This window comes from Acipenser ruthenus, chromosome 16 (assembly GCF_902713425.1).
Source record: "Acipenser ruthenus chromosome 16, fAciRut3.2 maternal haplotype, whole genome shotgun sequence".
Taxonomy (NCBI): Eukaryota; Metazoa; Chordata; class Actinopteri; order Acipenseriformes; family Acipenseridae; genus Acipenser; species Acipenser ruthenus.
The window spans coordinates 2330973-2351043 of NC_081204.1; the positions used below are offsets into that span (position 1 = coordinate 2330973).

Sequence of the window (20071 nt, forward strand, 5' to 3'; positions counted from 1 at the left end):
CAGCTTACATCTGTCATGAATAACAACATTTCTGGAAGACGTTGCTGAGATTTGTAAATGTTAGAGCAGCACGAGTTTTCCTGAAATTTCATTTTACAAGCCAGCCAAGAAAAATGCTTTGCTGATGCTCATCCTTCAAGAACGCGGGCATACATATGAATGTCTACTGTATATGGATCAGATTCAAATAAGCATACATTCACTCATAATCCGTATGATAGATTGTATTTCTGTAAACCATAAGCATAGTGGACTGAACCTGTGGTGTAAATGACATAATGCGTGCAAAAGGAAATATACCAGATAACAGTTCATGCAAACGTGCCTGTCTGTTGTGTACGATCTGGGGCTGAGGAGTGCATGGTGCTTGGTTAGCAGCCAGCCTCTGCCTGTGCAGTGGGTTGCCCTGCCTCTCCCTGAGCCTGTTTTTGCCACCCACTGGAAACCACACTGCATTAGAATTAGTACATTATAAACGGGTGTCTATGAGCCAGGAGATATTGGTTGATAAATGTCATTCCAGAGAAAAACCTAATAAACCGCTTTGCCTCAGAGTCAGCTAAATGGCTTTATTGAAAAATGCACTGATTTATTGATAAAGGAGGCTCCAAAATATACATTTAGATACTTCTAGCACCGTAGCATCTTATTCAAAGGGAGATCTCATTGACAGCAGTGGCGAGTAGCGTAGTACAGTGCACTTTGTAAGCCATTAATGCATTGTAACTAATGTTCACATTTCATAAGGTCAGTAAGAGCAACCAGTGTGTATCCGCCAGTATCCTCTTATTCATGTTGTTTGCATTATGCAGCATTTCTTGTCCTCTTAAATTGTGAAAAATGAAATGACATGCTAGATGTATTTTTTTCTCTTTCCTCTACTTGTTACCTGAATGAGAAAGGATGTTACAATGGTATCTAACATGTCATTTCCTCTATTCTAGCAGGCACAGATCTTATAAGGAAATGCGAATAGCAACAGCTCAGCATGGATGTCTTCCATGCTCACTGTCTCAGTTTCTCTTTTTTCTTGTCTACAGGACCAAGAGGACAATGTCACTACTGCACCTTCAACTATATATCCAACATGGGTCAGACAGGCTTTTGGATGTGGCCTGCCACTGGCTGTATTTTAGCTGATTTAGGTAAGTTTTACATACCTCTCTGACTGCACCGTTTGGGTTAGGTGTTGTCTTTATATTAATAAAAGTGGTATTGCTGTTAGTAGGGTGTTGCCAAGCGCCTGTCCCTGGGCTGAAGTCAACCCCCAATGACATTGTGTCACCAGACAAACCAGGAACTGGGAGCAGAATCCTATGTTTTATAATGCTCTTTAACTTTTGCAGAAGTCTTCTTAGCAATCTAAAGTTTGCGTTGTTTGAAATATCTAAGCTGATCGGAGTCAGCCTGTACCTCGCGAACAGGTAAGTCTACACAATTTATTACAGTGACATCTGGAATAAACCCACCCCAGCTGGGTATTTAACACAGAAATCCAAAGGCACCTTTTCCAGCAGTTTTTGCAACTAGTGATCTTGGACAGTGAAGAACTTGTTGACCTCCAAAACTAGTCTGAGAGCTCGCTGTGTGATGAATACGTACATCTCCCTTCCCGTTCTTTAGGTTTAAACAGGCAGATGGCTCTCAGCAGGTGCTGCTTCTTTATATCTGGAAATACAATTTGTTCCCTCTGACAAGTAGCAAACATTGAGATAAGAAATAAGCTATGAGTTATTGGAGCTGTCTTGTGCCTTGTTATTGGCAGGCAATGAGCTCCAGAGATGTAGGAGGAATTGCTGTTGCCTTAACTGCACAACTCGATGTTACACAGACTAATTTGTGGTAGGTCTTGCTGACATGTGGCCATTGCCAGAGTCCCAGACAGGAGCCATGAAATCAATCTAATCTGAATGGAACAGGCACATACAGTACAGTGTCGGCCAGTCGTATGCATGCATGATAATATGTGTAGACAGGAGTCTCCAGTTAAGGTAACCAAAGTTTCCTAAGAATGGGAGTCATTTTAAGATATCCAGCACCACGTAATACTGAAGAAGAAAAGCTCCCTTGAGCCCCTGAAAAAAGAGACTAAGTCGTTTTTTTTTCTAACAATCAGAGCTTGTTTATTAGACCAATATTGATTTTGAATAGGGACACCAGTTGTTACTAATGAAATGTGTATCTCTCTTTCAGATGACCCAGAGATGAACAACTGAAAGGAAACTTCAGAGCCATGAGGATGAGATCTAGCGCATGTGTTTCAGACCCAAACCCTATGATTCATCTTCATGGTGTAGAAGGAGGTCTGGAAGGCTGGTCTTCAGACACTCTTTGTGGTACAGAGGAGCCCAGGACTAGGCTACAGCACGGGGCCACCATTGGGATGCTAACAAGCTAAAGAACCATGTTGGAAAGACAATGGAGCGAGCAGATAAATATGAGAAACGGTGTCCTACTTGCCAACTTGATTGCGACCTTTGTTTCTCAGACTGCTAGTTGGGAATCCTGAGAAGAGAGTCCACAACAATGCTGGCAAACTGGAGTGTCTTTGCACGGCAGGAAAGACCCAGCAGCTGAAGGTGACAGGGGATGATTTGTAATCTACTCCTGCATTCGGAGGATTTTTCTTTTTAAATATACGGCTGCACGTCGTTGGGAATACTCAAGGCTTTGGGATTCAGGCTGTCTGCTGCTTGTTTGATTCCAGTCTTTTTCGCACAGAGCATGGACCTATCCCAGGTCCCACAATCTCCTCTTATTCTTAATAAAAAAAAAAAGTTTCATAGGTTTTTCTTGTACTAAAAGACCTTTTTTTATTTCGAACGGAGCATTTGAAAATAAAAAACATACTCATATAGAAATGAAATGCTCAATTTTTTTCTTAACATTCCAGTATGGTAATGATGACCCTTCTGAATGCTGACTTGTTTTTGCGATGTGTCCTAAAGATTTTGGGAAGCGGACTGCATGTAGAACACCAGAGAACTGTATATCTAGGACCTAACACTGTTCATTACCTGAAGCAAGGAGGCCATAGGACATTACAAAAGTTAAATAGAGAATAAAGAAAACAGAGAAAAAAAACAGCGTTGAATCTGGTCACACATTTGAAGACTTTCTGTGATAAAAAAAGAAAGCCATAAAACTGTAGTGCAATTGAGTTTGTCTTTTAGCCATTGCAAAGCCATTCCGAAACCATCCCAAAGCATCTGCTTCTCTGTGTCTATGAGTTCTGTTGATTACTTTCCACAGTTTGCTTATTTTTTATCGTGTTTGCCTGATTTTCTTTTCTGAAGAGAAAGAAACAGCCTTAATCATTTCAGTTTTATTTTTTACTTGTATACCTCAAAGTTTTTTTTTAGTCCACAAATCCCTGAATGATTTTGTTTGCACACTGTATATTATATATGGCCTGTTAGAAAATGGGCTGTAACATTTATTTATATTTTCATTTTGGTTTCGTAGTTGTTGTTCTCTTTATTATTATTATTATTATTATTATTATTATTATTATTATTATTATTTTTTTTTTTTTTTTTTTTTTTAAAGCAATAGAGTGCAGAAGGCTGTCAAGAGCACAATCTCTTGTGTATAAAAAAAGGGGTCAGGAAATGTTTGCCTCTGCCGTTTATGTTTTAACTGTGCAATGCTGTTCTCATCCATACCTAACAGGCATGCTCAATGTGAGGTCACTGGGTCACACTGGCAACACTGTAACAAAATCCATGGTACTCGCTTGAGCCCTCCGCAGATTGCTGGAATGATCCCAGCTCCCCCGTGATGGGCTGGAAACAGCAAGAGTCTGACTACACAGGTTCAGCTGGCTGTGGGTTAAGCCACGGCTCTAACTGGTTTCCTTCCCCAAAATGTGAAGAAATGTGTGTTTGAAAAGGAAAGGGAAATCTGTAAGGGTTGGCACTGACATTGATCAAATCACCCCCCATGCATACAGGCCACAGGAACAAACACCCCTTTCGCACTGGTTCAGTACAAGGACAGTGGTTTGGCATAAGGACTGTAGATATATACTGTATGAAGTACTGTACTTTTTTTTTGCTCCCAAAAGTTTGAAGCTGTTGATGGTTTATCATTCACGCTGCATATCTGCAGATACAGTGTAAGTATTATGGGGTTAGTTAAAAATGAATCTGAAAAAACACAGATGACATCAAGCCTGTTCAAGCAACGTGGTTTGAAAAAATGAACAAGGGGCACACTTTTTGAAGCAGGTACGGTATGACCCTGATACACGAAGCAGAGCATTCTTTGATGATTTCATTTTCATGACGTTGTTATAGACTGCTGTTGACGTTGTTTTTGCAAAGCTCTAGAACAGCTTGTTGAATTTTATAAACGTATTTCATTTATCTAAACCGAAAAAAAAGTTTTTAAGTCAAATCACAGAAATGGATTTGACTTATCATTTCACGTTTGTTATCTTGCCGGAGCAGTAAACTATTTTATTACAGTGTTGCAGTTTTCTCCCCCAAAAAACATCTCAAATCCATGCCGACGGGACTGACTGAGCATGCTGCCACACAACCTCATCAGCGTTTCGTTTTGTTTTATTGTTCTTCATGTGAGCTTCCATTTATCGAAAAACAAAAGGTGGTCGAAAGCAATTTCCATTTCAAACGTTCTATGCAATGATACACATTTGAAAAAAATAAAATAAAACTGTTAATATTTAATACCACTATCAACGTTGTGTTTAAGAATACAATGAAATTGTGTTACTGAGGAACAAAAAAAATGGATAGACTTGTTTGTATTTAGCGACTGTATGAAATGTATTTATTGAATTGAGTTTTTTTTAATTTTAGTGGCATGTTTGAGACCCCTCTCCCTCTCCGTCGTGGTTGCCAAAGGGGTAAACATATAGCCTGTCATTATTGTCCTTCATACTGTAGCTTCAAGCATGGGTCTCTAGCTAAAATATGTTGCACGTCCTCATTCAGTCTTAGTGTAGTGGGGTAATTAGTGCTCTTCAGTACTGCCAGGATATGCACTTGTTATTGAAATTAGCATAAAAAACACACATTACAATCAAACTCTGCAGCAGGTTTTGTATCCTCTGCTTATATTCAAAATATCTTGACTTGTACGATCATTTTTCCAACTCTGCTGGCGTCAGCAGAAACAAATAAACACATTATATAGACCTTCCACGCTCCAGGAGGTACAAACCCCATTTCATCAGTCCTTCTTGGTATCAATAAAAATCATATGTGCTGTAGTATGAAAATAACAACACATGGTCTGATTACTGTCAGACTATTGGAGAGAGCGACCAACATACCATACAGGATGTGATTGGGTATTATACCCAAATCAAAAACGACAATCAATACAATGAAAGGAGGAGCAGTGATAGTGTTGGTAATGGAATAACAAAGGGTTTGATTCAATGGGTGTGTACCAATGGCTTTTACTAGGAGGCTGCATTTTAACACGCAGTAAACTGTTTTCAAAAAGGAACAGGTAATGGTGGATAAAACAAGAAGCACATGCATACAGTAGGTTTATAGTGACAGGGTCTGTATAATTGATTATACAGGGGGTCAGTCAACCCTATCTGTAGCTATCATCACCTACTGTATACAATGCTGATGGAGACAATTGCTTTGAATGGGGCTCCACTAGTACAGCCAATACAAGAGTAGCAGCTGTGGATTGAAGGACTCACAGGGTTGTAGTGGCAATGCAGGCATGTAGTACTGTTGTATGTTCTGCTTGCTGTATCATTCCAGACAGAAGTGTATACTGCCCCCTAGTGCTGCTTCTACCGTATGAATAACAGTGCAGAACTGCATTCCAAGAATTAGTCAAGTACATCTTTTCTAATTTCCACTCACCCAAGCCATTAATCAGTTGCACTGTCTAACACGCAGCGTTTATCCATTTATTTTGATGAGTTTCAGTTCTCATGCTGCTAAAATGTAACCTCATTGTATAGTGTGTCGTATTTAGTTCAGGTGTGTTTTTGGTCCCGTGCAAGTAGTGGTCCATGGGAAAATGCTGAAGCTCTAAGGGGGTCACATCTTAAAAGAAAAGGTTGGTTCCCACTGATCCAGAGCCATACTGAACTATATAACAGAATGGTAGCATACTGTGCTTTTCCATCTCTCTCTTTATCTGTATGATGGGATGCTACTGATTTTCCTTAGCTTCTCCTGAGTAGCACATTACAGTACCTTGGAGCCTCGTTTTTGGCCATTCCCCTTGATAAGGATATTACATACTCTATTAAAAATAATATAGACGCTTGATAAATGATTATAAGGAAGAAAAAAATAACCCTTTACTGTACAAGAGCAAACTAGCAATAGTAAGTCTCATTTTGTATGTAGTGTTTTTTTTTTTTTAAATCATTTATAAAGGAATACGGGTCTATAAAGCCTTCAGTATTACAGACTTACTCTTCAGAAAACAGTAAAAAGGCAGAATGTTTCTGTCCAATAACAAGTGCATAGCCACATGCCACCAAATCCTTAGCCCACAACTGAAAACACCTGGCAACCATTTTCACTGTAAATAAAAACTCCAAACTGTACAGCGTGTAAATCTCACGTGTACAGCGATCATTGGCGTGGGTCATCGTGTATGTCCCAGCCCGGCCGACCTGCCAATTCCTGCTTACTGTGTATAAAACAAACAAACAAACAAACAAACAAACACAAACAGCATTGTGCAGTGTGGCTGGCTCGTATAGACTGTTGAAAAACAAAAGAACTTGTACTCAGAAACATATTGGTCTGTGTAGAGTTTCTATACATGTCGTGTTTGTAAAATAAGAAAACTTCCTTAAAGTGAACTTGGCTTCCATGTCATTGTATGGGGGGTTGGATGTAAAAAAAAAAAAAAGATAACGAAAAAAAGAACAAAAAAACGATTTTAAAAAGTTACATTCACTGTTGTAAGTGCAATGAGCTATCTCACATGTATCCATTGTAAAACTGTGTGTATGTTTCAATGTATTCTTGTAAACAGTTGTAGTAATTTGGTGCATCATGTCATGTAATGTGATTAATGAGATAATTACCCTACAATACAGTTCCTTCAGGAACAAATAAAGAGAAAATTCAATTCTGGAGTGGTTATTCATAAGCTGAACCAGAGCAACCTCAGCTGGAGTTTCAAAATGACACCACCTACAGTCCCTTTAAAAGTTCCCCATAGTAAAAGCATAGCAAAGTCAAATAAAACATAGCAAAAGCATGGTGAAGCATAGGTAAGCATGGGAAAGAATAGTGAGGTGTAGTAAAGCATAAAACTAAACAAACCTTGGTGAACTACAGTAAACGCACGGTCTAACCATAGGAAAAGCATGGGGAAAATACTGAGCACAAATACAGTGGTTATGCAATCCCACCTTGGCAAGCCAACAGCAATGAAGATGACATATCTACCTTTAAAGCACCTGGATACTTACGATCATACAGCAACACAAGATGTTTTGAAAGCACCAGCATATACAGAGCATCGTGACCTACATGTAATGTATGTGGATTGCATAAAAATGTGTAATGTATAGGTTGGATAGACAAACAGGTTCTATATCTTTAGTAAACTTTGGTAAGAAATGTACTAATCCAAGTTCCATCACAATTGGAATCAGATGCGTTTGATTATTCTAAAACTGTCCATGTGACATACAGTACAGACGGACAAGCGGACTAGCATCGCCAGGATATGCATCCCCTGCAGGGAAAAAAAGTGCATGAAAAGAAATGAAATAAAACATGCTCTCAGATCTTATGCTGAAGTAATATTTCTATTTTCTATTATAATATATTATATACACTTTTGATTTTGCCCCCTATTTAACCCATTTAGTGCTAGCGGGACCTCAAGGTCCGTATGTGAACACATGCCGTCAGAAATCACGTTGGAACCTGACGGGACTCCTAGGTCCCAGTCTGAGTTTGTGTAGAAACATGTCAACATATTGGCGTTGTCCTGTCTTCATGTATACTCAATAAAGGAGTTTATTCTGCAGATTGACAAAAATAATTCAGGAGTGAAAGCGTTAAGGAAGAGATTTGACTGATCGAGCGAGGTTCCTGCTTCTGCAGCTGGACCTGCTAAGAAGAAAACATGTCTCCTGTTGCAAGTTACCTATGAAGAAGTCTGGCTCATTTCCCAGTCATGTCCCAAAGGAACCCCAGAGTCACACATTGCATTACCTTGGCCACGCCACTGCAATAAAATAAGATAATCTCTTTCCACCACATCTGTTAGCATACGCTTGAATGGCTTTAAGAAACCACCAGATACGGCTCCCCCTGCTGTTTACTTGGCAACCTTGCACTAGGTGTGGCAACCCGGTTAGACTCTGTACAGTTAATGAATGAGCAGAGCTTGACCTACTGTATTCAAACAGCTTCCATTAGCTTGCATGGGATGTAAAGAAAACAGCACGTGCTGCACTCTGCTTTGAAAAATGTAATTATAAATTATGAGGCAAAGCAAAACAAAACGAAAAAAAAAACTGGTGGTTTCGTTTTTTGAAGACCACAGTTAACAGAAATCATGGTCCATGATCCACTACTAGTCTTTATCCAAGCAAGGTAACATTAAATATGAGTGCCGATTGATTAGTAAAACCTTAACTGATAAGGACGACTTACAAAACATCTTTGAAAGGGAATCGTTTTTTGGGCAGCATAGACTGTTAGATGTTCACTTGCTAGTAGTCATTACATTTTTTTTTTTTTTATTATAAATACAATTTTTATTTTTCTTTATAAATACAAATGTAATGTAATGTCACCCCCCCTATTTTCTGATGTTGGTACGGTCTATATTGTTTGGTTTTTTTTGTTTGTTTTTTTTCTCGTCACGCCTCCTCATGGTCGGATTTCACCATTTGATTTTGAAAGGGGGTGCATGCAAGTAGAACGTTTGTATTTAGTAGTTATATCACAAATACAATGAACGAATAGAGTGAGGTTAATTAAGGTAGTTTTATTTTATTATGAGTACACCGCCTGTTTTTTATTTTAAATAATAAGCAAAAGATTTGAGCGCTTATATAGTTTAACTAGACCCCTTTGTCCTTCCTTTGTATATTCCAAATTATGTGGTGCCTTGTCTGCTGGTACAGTCGGTATGGAGTCGCAGGTATAGTTTCAAAGTATTTTATAGTACATGCAAAATAATATCGTTGTTATCTTTTAATATTAGATTCAGAGTTACAGCTAGTGTGTTGTAAATGCATGTTGCCATTGAAGTTACAGCGTGTATGGTGATTACACTGACAATACGGAACTGTGTGACGGGAGGCGGAGACTAGCTGGATCTTTATAAAGACAAAGTATGTGGACTAACAAGTCTTGTAATATTATGAGGCTCTCTTCCTGGACCTTCTTCAGGTTTTTAAAATTAAATTCTGAACTCGTTTGTGGTTATTTAAAAAACTCTGCCCAAACCTGTCCGTTCGTAGCAATGGGGTTTCACAGTTCAGTAAGTGTGGTTGTCAAAAGAATGGATTGGTTATATATATTGTGTTTTATTGTGAGGTACTGGCTGCTGGATTTTAAAGGTATTCGGTACAGACCGCGTTAACTACAGTGGTCACACTTGTTAATGAAGCAAGTGCTGTCATGTATAAACGCGCACCCAGAAGAAGGTCAAAAATCAGACGTGAAGTAAACACGTGACCTTGCCTAACCCAGGACGGTTAAACGAATTTCACCTGTCTGTTAGTCATCCGGGCATACTGTAGTATCGTTGCCAGTGTACTGTTAATCTAATAGTATTATTATTATTTAAATGCCAAAAAAAATGCTTGAATTATAGGAAAACAGCTGTGGATAACCTGGTTGTTCAGTTACCACTAATGCACAGTATGAATAGAAGATATTACAAAGCTGTAGACCTGGTTTAATCCATGCACTGTGTGTGTGTTCTGAGTATACTCTTTCAGTTTCTCACAGCTGCAGGGGTGATATGCTCATTCTGCTAAAGTTACACAGGCATCTTTGCAATTTGAGAACCTTCAAAGCATCCAGGCTGTACCATGAATCTGATTTTCAGATTAACCCAGTGACAGCACTCCGCCATCAGGACCACAATCGACTCTGTTAAGAACAGAGCTCTCACTGGCTGCCTGGATATTCTTAATTCTTCACAATAGGTCATCACTAACCCAGAGGAGATCACCACCCTGTACAGGGAGCACAGCCGCTTTCCCTCCCTGTCCAAAGCCTGTGTTGGACCGGTGATTACTTCCCAGTATGGAGGCAAATACAGCAACATCTACACAGGTGCAGTACCTTCCTCTCAACAGGGGCTGCAGGGTTTATAAGGGGAGTCTTTGAAATCCATTGCAATAAAATTAATTACTTTTGTTGCACTGCTTTTTGTGAAAGTAGTTTTTGAAAAGGTTCAAACAAATTGAAGATTGATGACACTATTTTCTTTGTGTGTTTTACTATATTGCATTGAGAAAATGTTAAGCTGAACTATTAGTATCCGTACAAAATCCAAATATGTAACAGGATGGAAATAAGACACCTATTGCATAGCAGTTTCACTCATGCCAGGCTTTATTACAAGCTTGATTAGCCACATTGTATAGGTAGCCAGCTCAGGTGTGTCTTATTAAACTCATAGTAAAACCAAGAATGGATCAAGCTGCTATGCAATGGGAGTCTTATGTGATGTACAGTAGACCTAGATAACTGTTGTACACATGGCACAAGTGATGGCTGATATCAGAAACATCGCTCTGTGTATCTCACTATACTAGTCCTTGGAAGGCGCTTTTGTACTGCCAATCCTGTATATCGAGCTACGTGTTCCCGTCCTGTTTTCAGAATGGAGCCAGCGGGATTTGGAACGCAATGAGAACGTCAAGTTCTGCAGGCAGTACATCGCGTTCCACGACGACAAGTCCATCGTCTATTCTGGTCCGTCTGGAAACTGCACAGAGATAAAGGGAGAGTAAGCACCTCATGTGTTTTTAAACTTCCCATATGAATTTTCAAAGTGGGTTTTGGGTGAAATCCTGACCTCTTTTTATGGATGTAGCCCTGTGGTTTCCTATTGTTTCTGCACTGTCCTCCCAGTGATTGTGTTGGTTGTTGACCCCGTAGGCTGCTGAGCAGAGACTCCCCGTCAGGAGCGATGAAAGCTGTCATCAGGGAGTGCAGCAACAAAGGAGAGGAGAAACAATTTCTCGAGGTAAACCCTGCACTGGGCACTGCTCTAGGCTTTTCTAGTAACAAATATAAAAAAAAATATGAATTACAGCATTATATGTGAAATTTACAGCTACCATTTAATCTATCAAGCATTATATGTGAAATTGAGGTAATTAATGTCTTTAGAGCGTTGTATTCTGACTATTTACAAATAGTTTACAGGTTGTTTATTTCTAGGTCTTGTTTTTCCCCAGTCAGCAGCACATAATGGTAGCTTTGAAATAAACCTTTGCATTTCCCTAACCTGGTCTACAGTGCTGTTTTCTACCTCCTCACAGATCTGGAGCAAGAACTGCAAAGTGAAAAGCATCAATCTGACAGGACTGAAGAAACATGGCAAAGTCTTTGACGACGGTAAGGGCCCGCACATAAGATATTAACAAAACCACTGGCTTAGCAGTGTAGTGCTTAAATAAAATAAACAGTAACAGGGAGGTTAGACGGTTGCACACATCATAACCTCCTTTGTTGTCCTGTGCGCTCCAGACCAGTTTGGATGCCTGGTGTGGTCTCACTCGGAGACCCACCTCCTGTACGTGGCAGAGAAAAAGCGTCCGAAGACGTGCTCGTTTTTTGAGACGGAGTCCCCAGAGCTGAGTGGTCTGGGGGATGAGGTGGAAACTCTGAAAGCCGACAAGAAAGACAGCGTCATCAAGGTAGGGTTGGGTGCAGACCTGATGAAAATTGACCCTGGCTAAGGGTTGCCAGCCGTTCTGCTGTTAAAGACAAGTGATGGTATGGTTGACCGTGGAATTACTTGAGGTCACTGCTTTATAACTATGAGAATGTCCCTCTGTACAGGAATGACTTCCATTTTACATAATGGAAGCCCACTTTGAGATGAACAGTGGGCATATTAAGCTGGTAATAAGACTGCAGGTCAGCTACTGTGCCCCAATAACCCCTAGTGGTAGCCCTATAAATGTGTCCTGTGACGGTGCCAAGAAAATTAAATCAAATCACCAAAGATTATAAACAATACGCAACCTTCAGAACAGTAGTCTTCTGTCATCAAACAACCTCATCAGACACCTTGTCTTCGAGTTTATCCCACAAGGCAATTTCTGCTTGGGCAATCTGCCCATCGTTCCTGGCTGCGGTTTAGCTTTTTGTAATGTGTCCTGTTTCGGTGCGTTTTCCAGGGGGAGCAGTTTGTGTTCTATGAAGACTGGGGGGAAACCCTGGTGAACAAGAGCGCTCCAGTCCTGTGTGTCCTTGATGTAGAAAGCAACAACATCTCCGTGCTGGAGGGGGTCCCAGAGAACATCTCACCTGGGCAGGTGAGCCAGGACTCCACTTAACTCTTTCCATCATTTCAGAAAATGCTTATGGATCGTGCATTTTAGAGGAAACGCCACGTGAAGGACTGAGATGGGTCATATTTGAATAAAAAACAGTTTGTGTTCTGCTATATGTTATTTTCATGTACATACTGGAAGTGATTGATGTACCTTTCTGTATGAATACTCCAGAGGCTCTGTCAGTCCTTTGGATTGTGACAGCAGTGTTTCTGTTGCAGGCGTTCTGGGCTGCTAACGACACCGGGGTTGTCTTTGTGGGGTGGAGGCACGAGCCATTCAGGCTGGGACTCAAGCACTGTCCCAATAGAAGGTGAGTGTTGCAGAGGCTCATGATTTCTGCTGGGATCCAAAGAAAGGGGATATTTCAGTAGTGCACTCAGCCAGTCAGAGATTTGCTCCTCATAGTGGGGGCAGTGTTGACACCAAAAAACCATGCTGGAACCAATGTCCTTGTCTGATTTTCTAAATATCTTTCTTTTGCTACCCTTTGTGTTAGGTCCTCCTTGTTCTACGTGGATCTCAGTGGTGGTAAATGTGGTAAGTGTTGGTAGGGGTGGTGGTGTTATACATATTTTTTTTAATTAACTGAGTTAAATGTGTGAGCCAAAATCAGTGCGTTTCCAGTTCGGGATCTGTTGTCATCTTGCTAGACTGTAAGAAAAGTGATTGCTTTCAAAAGTGGGGGACATTAAAACCATGAAGCCAGTGAAGAGTTATCAGGGATTGGTTATGGGGAAACAGACAGCTAGTCCTACCTGATAGTAGGGGGTTTATAATGAACAGGTGTAACACAGTTATAAATAGGTACCTTAAAAGTGCCCTTTTGACAAAGTGTTGTTATACTGGCACTGGAATATATTCTCAAATCCACATTGTTCTGGAAGGACTCTGCAAAGTCCCCAGCAAGCAGGTCTGTTGTGAGCAGCAATCAGAAGCTCACAGACTCATGCTAGCAGATCCTGTGTAGGTGGCTGTCAAGTGCTGCTCAGTGTTTTCTAAAGGCAGTGCTATTGAGAGGGCAAGGGTACTGTTTGTTATTTCCATGTTGCCCTCACCACAGTGTATGGTTTCTGGATAGCGTTACGCTTTTTCTCATCATGTCATTGCAGAGCAGCTCTCCTCGGACACGAAGGCGGTGTGCTCCCCCCGTCTCAGTCCGGATCAGTGCCGGATCGTCTACCTGGAGTGTGGGGTGTTCGGGCCCCATCAGCAGTGCAGCCGGCTGTGCATGGTCAGTGTGTTCAAGGACAGGGTTTCATTTGATTTTCTCAGGGTAGGGCCATTGAGATTCAGTATCTGATTTGCAGGGTGCCCGGTTTAAGGTAAGGAATTACTTTTTAATGTAATTTAGCCAGTGTACTGCACTTCATTAAAGGAGTGCCGTGTTGTAATGTCTGTAGAAAGAGCTTTATTTATCTAACACAAGAGCAAACAGTGTTAATGTAATATACATTTTTCTCCTATTTCAGTATGACTGGTACACCAAAACGACGTCAACAGTGGTGGACATCGTCAGTAGACCCAGAGAGGGTAAATTTGTTTACTTGCATTTAAAGTAACAATTATTCCATACACTTTAGCCATTAGCTATGTAGGTCTCAAATGTGCAGTGCTTAAAGAAACGCGTGCTATAGCACATGTGTTTTCATTTTAAACATGATATCGGTAATACTGTAGGTTAATCAGCTGAACAGACTGATTTTACAGACAGTTGATGGAGCGTAATGTAATTGGTGTCTCCTCCAGATGGCTTCACTGGGATCTACACCTCCTCCCTGCCCGGGTTCTGCTGGTCGGCTGACAGCCAGCGTGTCCTGCTGAACTCCCCTCAGAGAAGCAGGAAGGTGAGATGGTTACCATGGCAGCAACATGCCTTATTGCCAATACCTGAAACTGTGGGCCCGGAAGCATAAAGACCCAGCATCACTCGGACTCACTGGAAGACTTGCTGCATAGTTATGTCGAATAAATTAATTGCCCAATGTTTCACTTTTATAGCTAATGAATAACAACTGCACTTTAGGGACAAATTGCTTATTAAGATATTTTGCATGAAGGTGTGCCGATTTATTTTAGTGAGCTGTACATTGATGTTTTGCAAGCAAGGTGTCTCGAGTGGGTAACATGGGAAACAAAAGCCCCACCTCCAGTTGCATTGAATTTCTTTGTCTGTCTCAATACTTTATGGATGATCACCATGGACTGAAAAACAAACAGCCGTGTCATAGTCTGAGAAACAAGGAAAAAAATATTCAGATCAATTCTAAACATCAGATCAGACACTGTTAGAAACGAAGCACACCCTGGTGGGAGACATGTTTCTCCTTTTTGAATTCTGCATCTATGCATCTGTCAATAGATCATACAGCAGGACCTCCCTGGTTGTCTGATGCCTATGGCAGAAGTCGTCTATATTTTTCTCTTTTTTAATATTCTCTTGCTGGTTTTGTTTCAGGAGCTGCTTGTGGTGGACATAAACACAGGGGCTGTGGAATCCCTTACCGCCGGTGAGTAACTCGGGTTTGTCATTTGTATTCTGTCAGTCTGCAGCCGAACCTGGGATTATTTTGGTGTCTTTCCAGGAAAGCCACTTCTTACCTGTCTGAATGCGCTGAGGGAATGTGGATGTAGGTTGGGGTTGGGGTCAATTCCTTTTTTTTTTTTTTTCAATTCCATTTCCAATTCCAATTCTCTTTTAATCAATTCCAATTCCTTCAAATACATTCCATTGAAAGAAATTGAATTGGAATTGATTTTAAAAGGGAATTGGAAATGGAACTGGAATTGAAAAACACAAATTGAACCCAACCCTGGATGTGGTTAAGTTTCAGCAGGAACATATTTGCAACTCCTGTTGTAATTAAGTGAATCAATCTGTTCTGATATTGCCCTTGGGGCGCTTTGTATTAGTTCACAAGCACTCCCGCTCCTCTCTCTCCATTCTCAGGTTCAAGCATGGGGAGCTGGACACTGCTGACCATTGACCGGGACCTCATGGTGGTCAGCTGCTCCTCCCCTAACTGCCCACCCAGCCTGGTGAGAAATGGACACATTACACCATTTTGATAGTTTCTTTACTGAGACTTACTAATGCTAAAAGGTACCCTGGAGAAACAGCACAATGTGGCGATTTAAAGTTCAATTTGAAATCTTCTTATTAAATAAATGCTGTAATCAAACTAGATTACTGTCTCTGTTTTTATATTTCACTTTAGCATGCTGCATTGAAATGTAAGAAGCTGTTCATTAAATAAATGGAGGTTATTTAGTGAATTGCAAGCCCTGAAAGCTGTCTGCGGCTGGTAATTCAGATGGTACTGTAGCGGTAATCCCCTCTGGTCTGTGTGTCTCTCTTTCTTCTCCCTACAGAAACTGGGCTTCCTCCCGCCAGCGGGCTCCGAGGCTGTGAGCTGGGTCTCTCTGGAAGAGTCTGAGCCTATCCCTGAGATTGAGTGGAGAGTGCTGACCTTCACCTCTCCTCTTGAGCAAGAGAACCAGACATACCGTGAGCCAGCTTTACTGCCTGACAGCAACATCCACTATATATATATATATATATATATATATATATATATATATATATATATATATATATATATGTAAAGAGATATGCACCTCCCTCTCCAACAGGCTATTCTAAAACCAGCATGTTATTCAGAGAGGAATACAGTAATACCACTCGGAACAGTAATTCCCATGCTCCTTCCTGTGTCGAAAGGTGTTTCTTGATGGTTTTATTCCTCTCATTTGCCTTTGCCCTTCAAAACGTGGCCCCTTTGTTGCAATATCATCTCTTTAGTTTCAGATGCAGTGCCATTCAAAGCTTGTATGTGCCCATTCCCCTCGCCCTCAACACCCTCAATTGCACGCACATAGCAAGTGATTTAACGCAGTGGACTGTATTATTGTGTGTAATTTAAATGTTTTCATTCTTGACAGCCGGCTTGAGTTACGAGGCTCTGTTCCTTAAACCGGCAAAAGCGAAAGAAGGAGAAAAGCTGCCTCTGATTGTGATTCCACACGGTAAGCCTGGAATAAACCATTAGACATATTTACAGTGGTATCTTGGGAGGGCAGCAGGAGTTCATGTATAAGGTGTATATAGTACATGACTTTATAATTGATAATGGGGGAGTGAAGCATGTTTGACTAACGTATCCTCTTGACTCGTCTCTGTCTCATGCAGGAGGCCCGCACTCCGTGTTTGTTGCGGAGTGGCTCCTGTCTCAGGCTGTCCTGTGTAAGATGGGCTTTGCGCTGCTTCTGGGTGAGTACAACAGTCACAGGATTAGCCTGTATACTGGAGTTTTGTAACAGTGGATAATTACATTTCAGTACCGATTTTCCATTGTACTTTCTGTATTTGTTATGTAGTGAATTACAGAGGCTCGATCGGATTTGGCCAGGACAGCGTCCTCTCTCTGCCTGGAAATGTAGGAGACCAGGATGTGAAGGATGTGCAGGTACAGTCCAGTGGTTCATTAAAAGTACTGGTCTTCTGCAGTGCTATAAAGAGACCTCGGTTAACTTTCTCCTTCCGTCTCATCTGTTCAGTACTCAGTGGAGAGCGTCCTAAAGACGGAGTCGCTCGATGAGCAGAAGGTTGCTGTGAGTGGAGGTTCGCACGGCGGCTTCCTGGCCTGCCACCTGATTGGACAGTACCCCGAGTTCTACAAGGCCTGTGTGGCCAGGAACCCTGTTATCAACCTGGCCTCCATGATTGGGAGTACAGACATCCCCGACTGGTAATCACAAGCTTTTCCTTTTGTGTTACAAACCCCTAATGCAGTGGGCAACCTGGGCTCTTCGCAGTCTTTTGATTTGCTGTTGAACTCCATTGCTTTGTTACAACCATTCCTCTTCCTTGTACTGATCCAGGTTTCTTTGGGAGTGTCTTGTGTTTGTAACTTTCAATGTTCACGACTTTGTCAACAAAATTAGTATTCGTGAGGCTGTCTTGACTCTTGACATTGATGTGTGCACGCAGTAACTGACTTTCAGCCCTTGTGTTCAAGGTGCATGGTGGAGGCTGGCTTTGACTACAGCACTGACGCACTGCCTGACCCTGCTGTCTGGGAGCAGATGTTGAATAAATCTCCTATCAGACATGCCCCTAAGGTGAGTAAACTACCAGCTGTCTTTATTTCTCTTCAGTTTGCGGTTGTTTCATTTTGTGTTTAAGTTTACATTGCAAATATTTTTTGCGTATTCATTTTAATTTATATTGTGAAGCAGCTTTGCGTCTCAGATTACAAAAAGAAAATGTAATCTAATTTCTATGCAGGTAAAGACTCCTGTTTTACTAACTCTGGGAGAGGATGACAAACGAGTTCCCAGCAAGCAGGGAATTGAGTACTACCGTGCATTGAAGGCGCTGGGAGTCCCTGTCAGGTGAGTGAAGTAACACAGAGAAAGATACACACAGAGAGAGCTACCCTAGAGCCAAACAGCTGCTGACAACTGTTTGTATCGTTCCCTGATGTTGGTTATCCAATTGTAATGTGCGGATAACACATATTAGAAACTTGACAGCTTTAGTTAATTTGGAGGTAAATTAAATGTGTTGTATTTCTTTTTTAAGCTTTGAAAGAATAAGGATGTTTCCGATTATGCATGTTTTAGGGGTTTCCTTTTATGGATTTCTATCGAATCGTAAAGTTTTTCCAAAGTAGTCGACACATTTTAATTCGGCACTCGTAATTATCAGCCAATGCTGCTTTTTGTTTTTCAGGTTGCTGTGGTACCCCGGTAACAACCACTCCCTATCCAAAGTGGACGCAGAGTCCGATGGGTTCATGAACATCGCTCTCTGGATCAGTCAGCACCTTAAACTGTGACCGCTGAAACCTTAATGCTTTACTTCCTTATGCATGCGTTTCATAGACATGCATCCAATATAGCAGTGCCAATACATCGCTACAGCACTTACTGGCTTCATGTACTACAAATGGGGGCTGATGCCAGAATCCCCTAATGACCCGTGCATCCAACCCAGCAAACGTAATACGGGTCATGCATGAAGTAGCAGTCATGCTTTATTTTAAGGGCCATTTTTTAGTTTATTAACGGTTAACAAATATTGTTAATTTTTAGCTTATGGTTAGGGTCAGGGATAGGGTTAGGGATAATAAAAAACCTGATTTAATATCATCATAATGATCATCCATAGGGCTATAGTGTTTGCAGTTTTAGCTGGCCTATTATATATTATTAACTAACAATTAACAGAAAATAAATAATGTACATTAACATGTTTATTAGCTGTTTGTTAACAGTTAATAAACTAAAAAAAGGCCCTTAAAATAAAGTGACCAAAATAGCTCTTAAATGGGCCAAAGGTTGTATCCGAGTTCCTTACTTTTAAGTATCAAACCCTGCAGTTCATTTCAAAAAGGATATCTTAAAAAAAAAAAAAAAAAAAAAAAAACATTTTAAATTATAAGGCATGACTAGCCATGTAATTGCATTGTAATATCAGGGTATTGTAAATGCCAATGGTTGCTAACTGGAGTGTACAGTAGGTACATGACAATGACCTTGTGAGTGATGCATTGTTACCTGATGTAATTAGAGTACATTTCCCTGGAATGACACGTGTATTCCACCAGCAGGATCCATTGGTAGTTACCCAGTTATTACATGTTAATGTATGCCCTGTAATCTAAAGCACTTCTGTAACATCTTTATAACACTACATTTTCACTAAGGGCGCTTGCAGTTGCCTAATTTAGAATACTCTACTTTGGGCATATCTGGAAGCACATATTGTGTGTATAGCTTGGAAGCAAGTGCAAAGAGAAAAGATCTCAATATTCTCACTGTTAGTAAACTTTATTGGGAGCCATGCAAGCTGTTTGTTGTATTAACATTTATAAAAAAGTTCTTGTGTGGCTTCCAAATAAGATTAGTAGGGACTGAAGTCATCTTCTGAAGTCATCTGTACTGTTTGTGTTGAGCTTCTTGCTCTGACTCCCTCCCAAAGCCCTGCTGGAAGCCAAGGATAAGTTTAGTGTTGTGGTCACCGCTTCTTAACGACGTTACACTCTAATTTATCAGGAGAATGTTTCTAACTAAACCAGAAGCATTTCTTTGGGAACATTTACATACTGGCTTTTTTTGTACTACTAGGTGTAAAAAGCAGGTTGGTTTGGGTGCTTATATTGATGTATATTACTTTGTTAAAAAACGCTGTTCATGTAATTATGAAAAATGATAATAAACAGGTTAATCTTTCACGCAAATCATTTTTTCTTCATTTATATTTGCATCTGGCACTGAAACGTACTGCTGATACTTTCTTGTCAGACACGAAAAACCGCAGGGTGAAAATAATTCCTACTCTCGATAGTTAACTTTACATTGCAGTGTCAAATAAACCCGGAATGCTAAATGGCTCCCGTATTAAGATCATGTCACTTGAAGTTTCTTGAAGTTCTCTCAGTACACTTCTGAGTTACTGTGTTGATGTTTTGTATACAGCTGTATTTTTTGATATTTGTTTTCTTACTTCACTACCTCATTGTGTTAACCTCTAGACAGATCTATGATACACAGCACATGCTT

At 40.6% G+C, this 20071-nt stretch overlaps 2 protein-coding genes across 5 annotated transcripts in view; both read left to right on the forward strand.

The window, feature by feature from the left end:
* The window catches only part of LOC117412218 (protein bassoon-like), a 120491-nt gene extending 113405 nt beyond the window's left edge, over positions 1-7086 (forward strand). For all 3 annotated transcript variants that reach the window (XM_058988377.1, XM_058988378.1, XM_058988379.1), the window contains exons 13-14: positions 1041-1145; positions 2194-7086. The gene's annotated coding sequence lies outside the window, so the exon portion shown is untranslated. The remainder of the gene's footprint in view (positions 1-1040; positions 1146-2193) is intronic.
* A 1820-nt stretch (positions 7087-8906) lies between these two features.
* Positions 8907-19749, forward strand: LOC117411788 (acylamino-acid-releasing enzyme). 2 transcript variants are annotated; one of them, XM_034019556.3, is made up of 22 exons: positions 8907-9123; positions 10139-10268; positions 10821-10947; positions 11100-11187; positions 11486-11561; positions 11694-11863; positions 12350-12487; positions 12727-12818; positions 13005-13045; positions 13618-13739; positions 13978-14038; positions 14255-14352; positions 14964-15015; positions 15456-15544; positions 15878-16013; positions 16448-16531; positions 16695-16775; positions 16883-16971; positions 17063-17253; positions 17524-17626; positions 17793-17899; positions 18240-19749. In XM_034019556.3, the coding sequence occupies exons 1-22, from the start codon at positions 9112-9114 to the stop codon at positions 18343-18345; spliced, it is 2193 nt and encodes a 730-aa protein (XP_033875447.3). In that variant the 5' UTR covers positions 8907-9111; the 3' UTR covers positions 18346-19749. The 2 variants fall into 2 exon arrangements, with proteins under 2 accessions (XP_033875447.3, XP_033875445.3); XM_034019554.3 differs by lacking the exon at positions 8907-9123 and adding an exon at positions 9345-9465.
* The last annotated feature ends 322 nt before the right edge of the window (positions 19750-20071 follow it).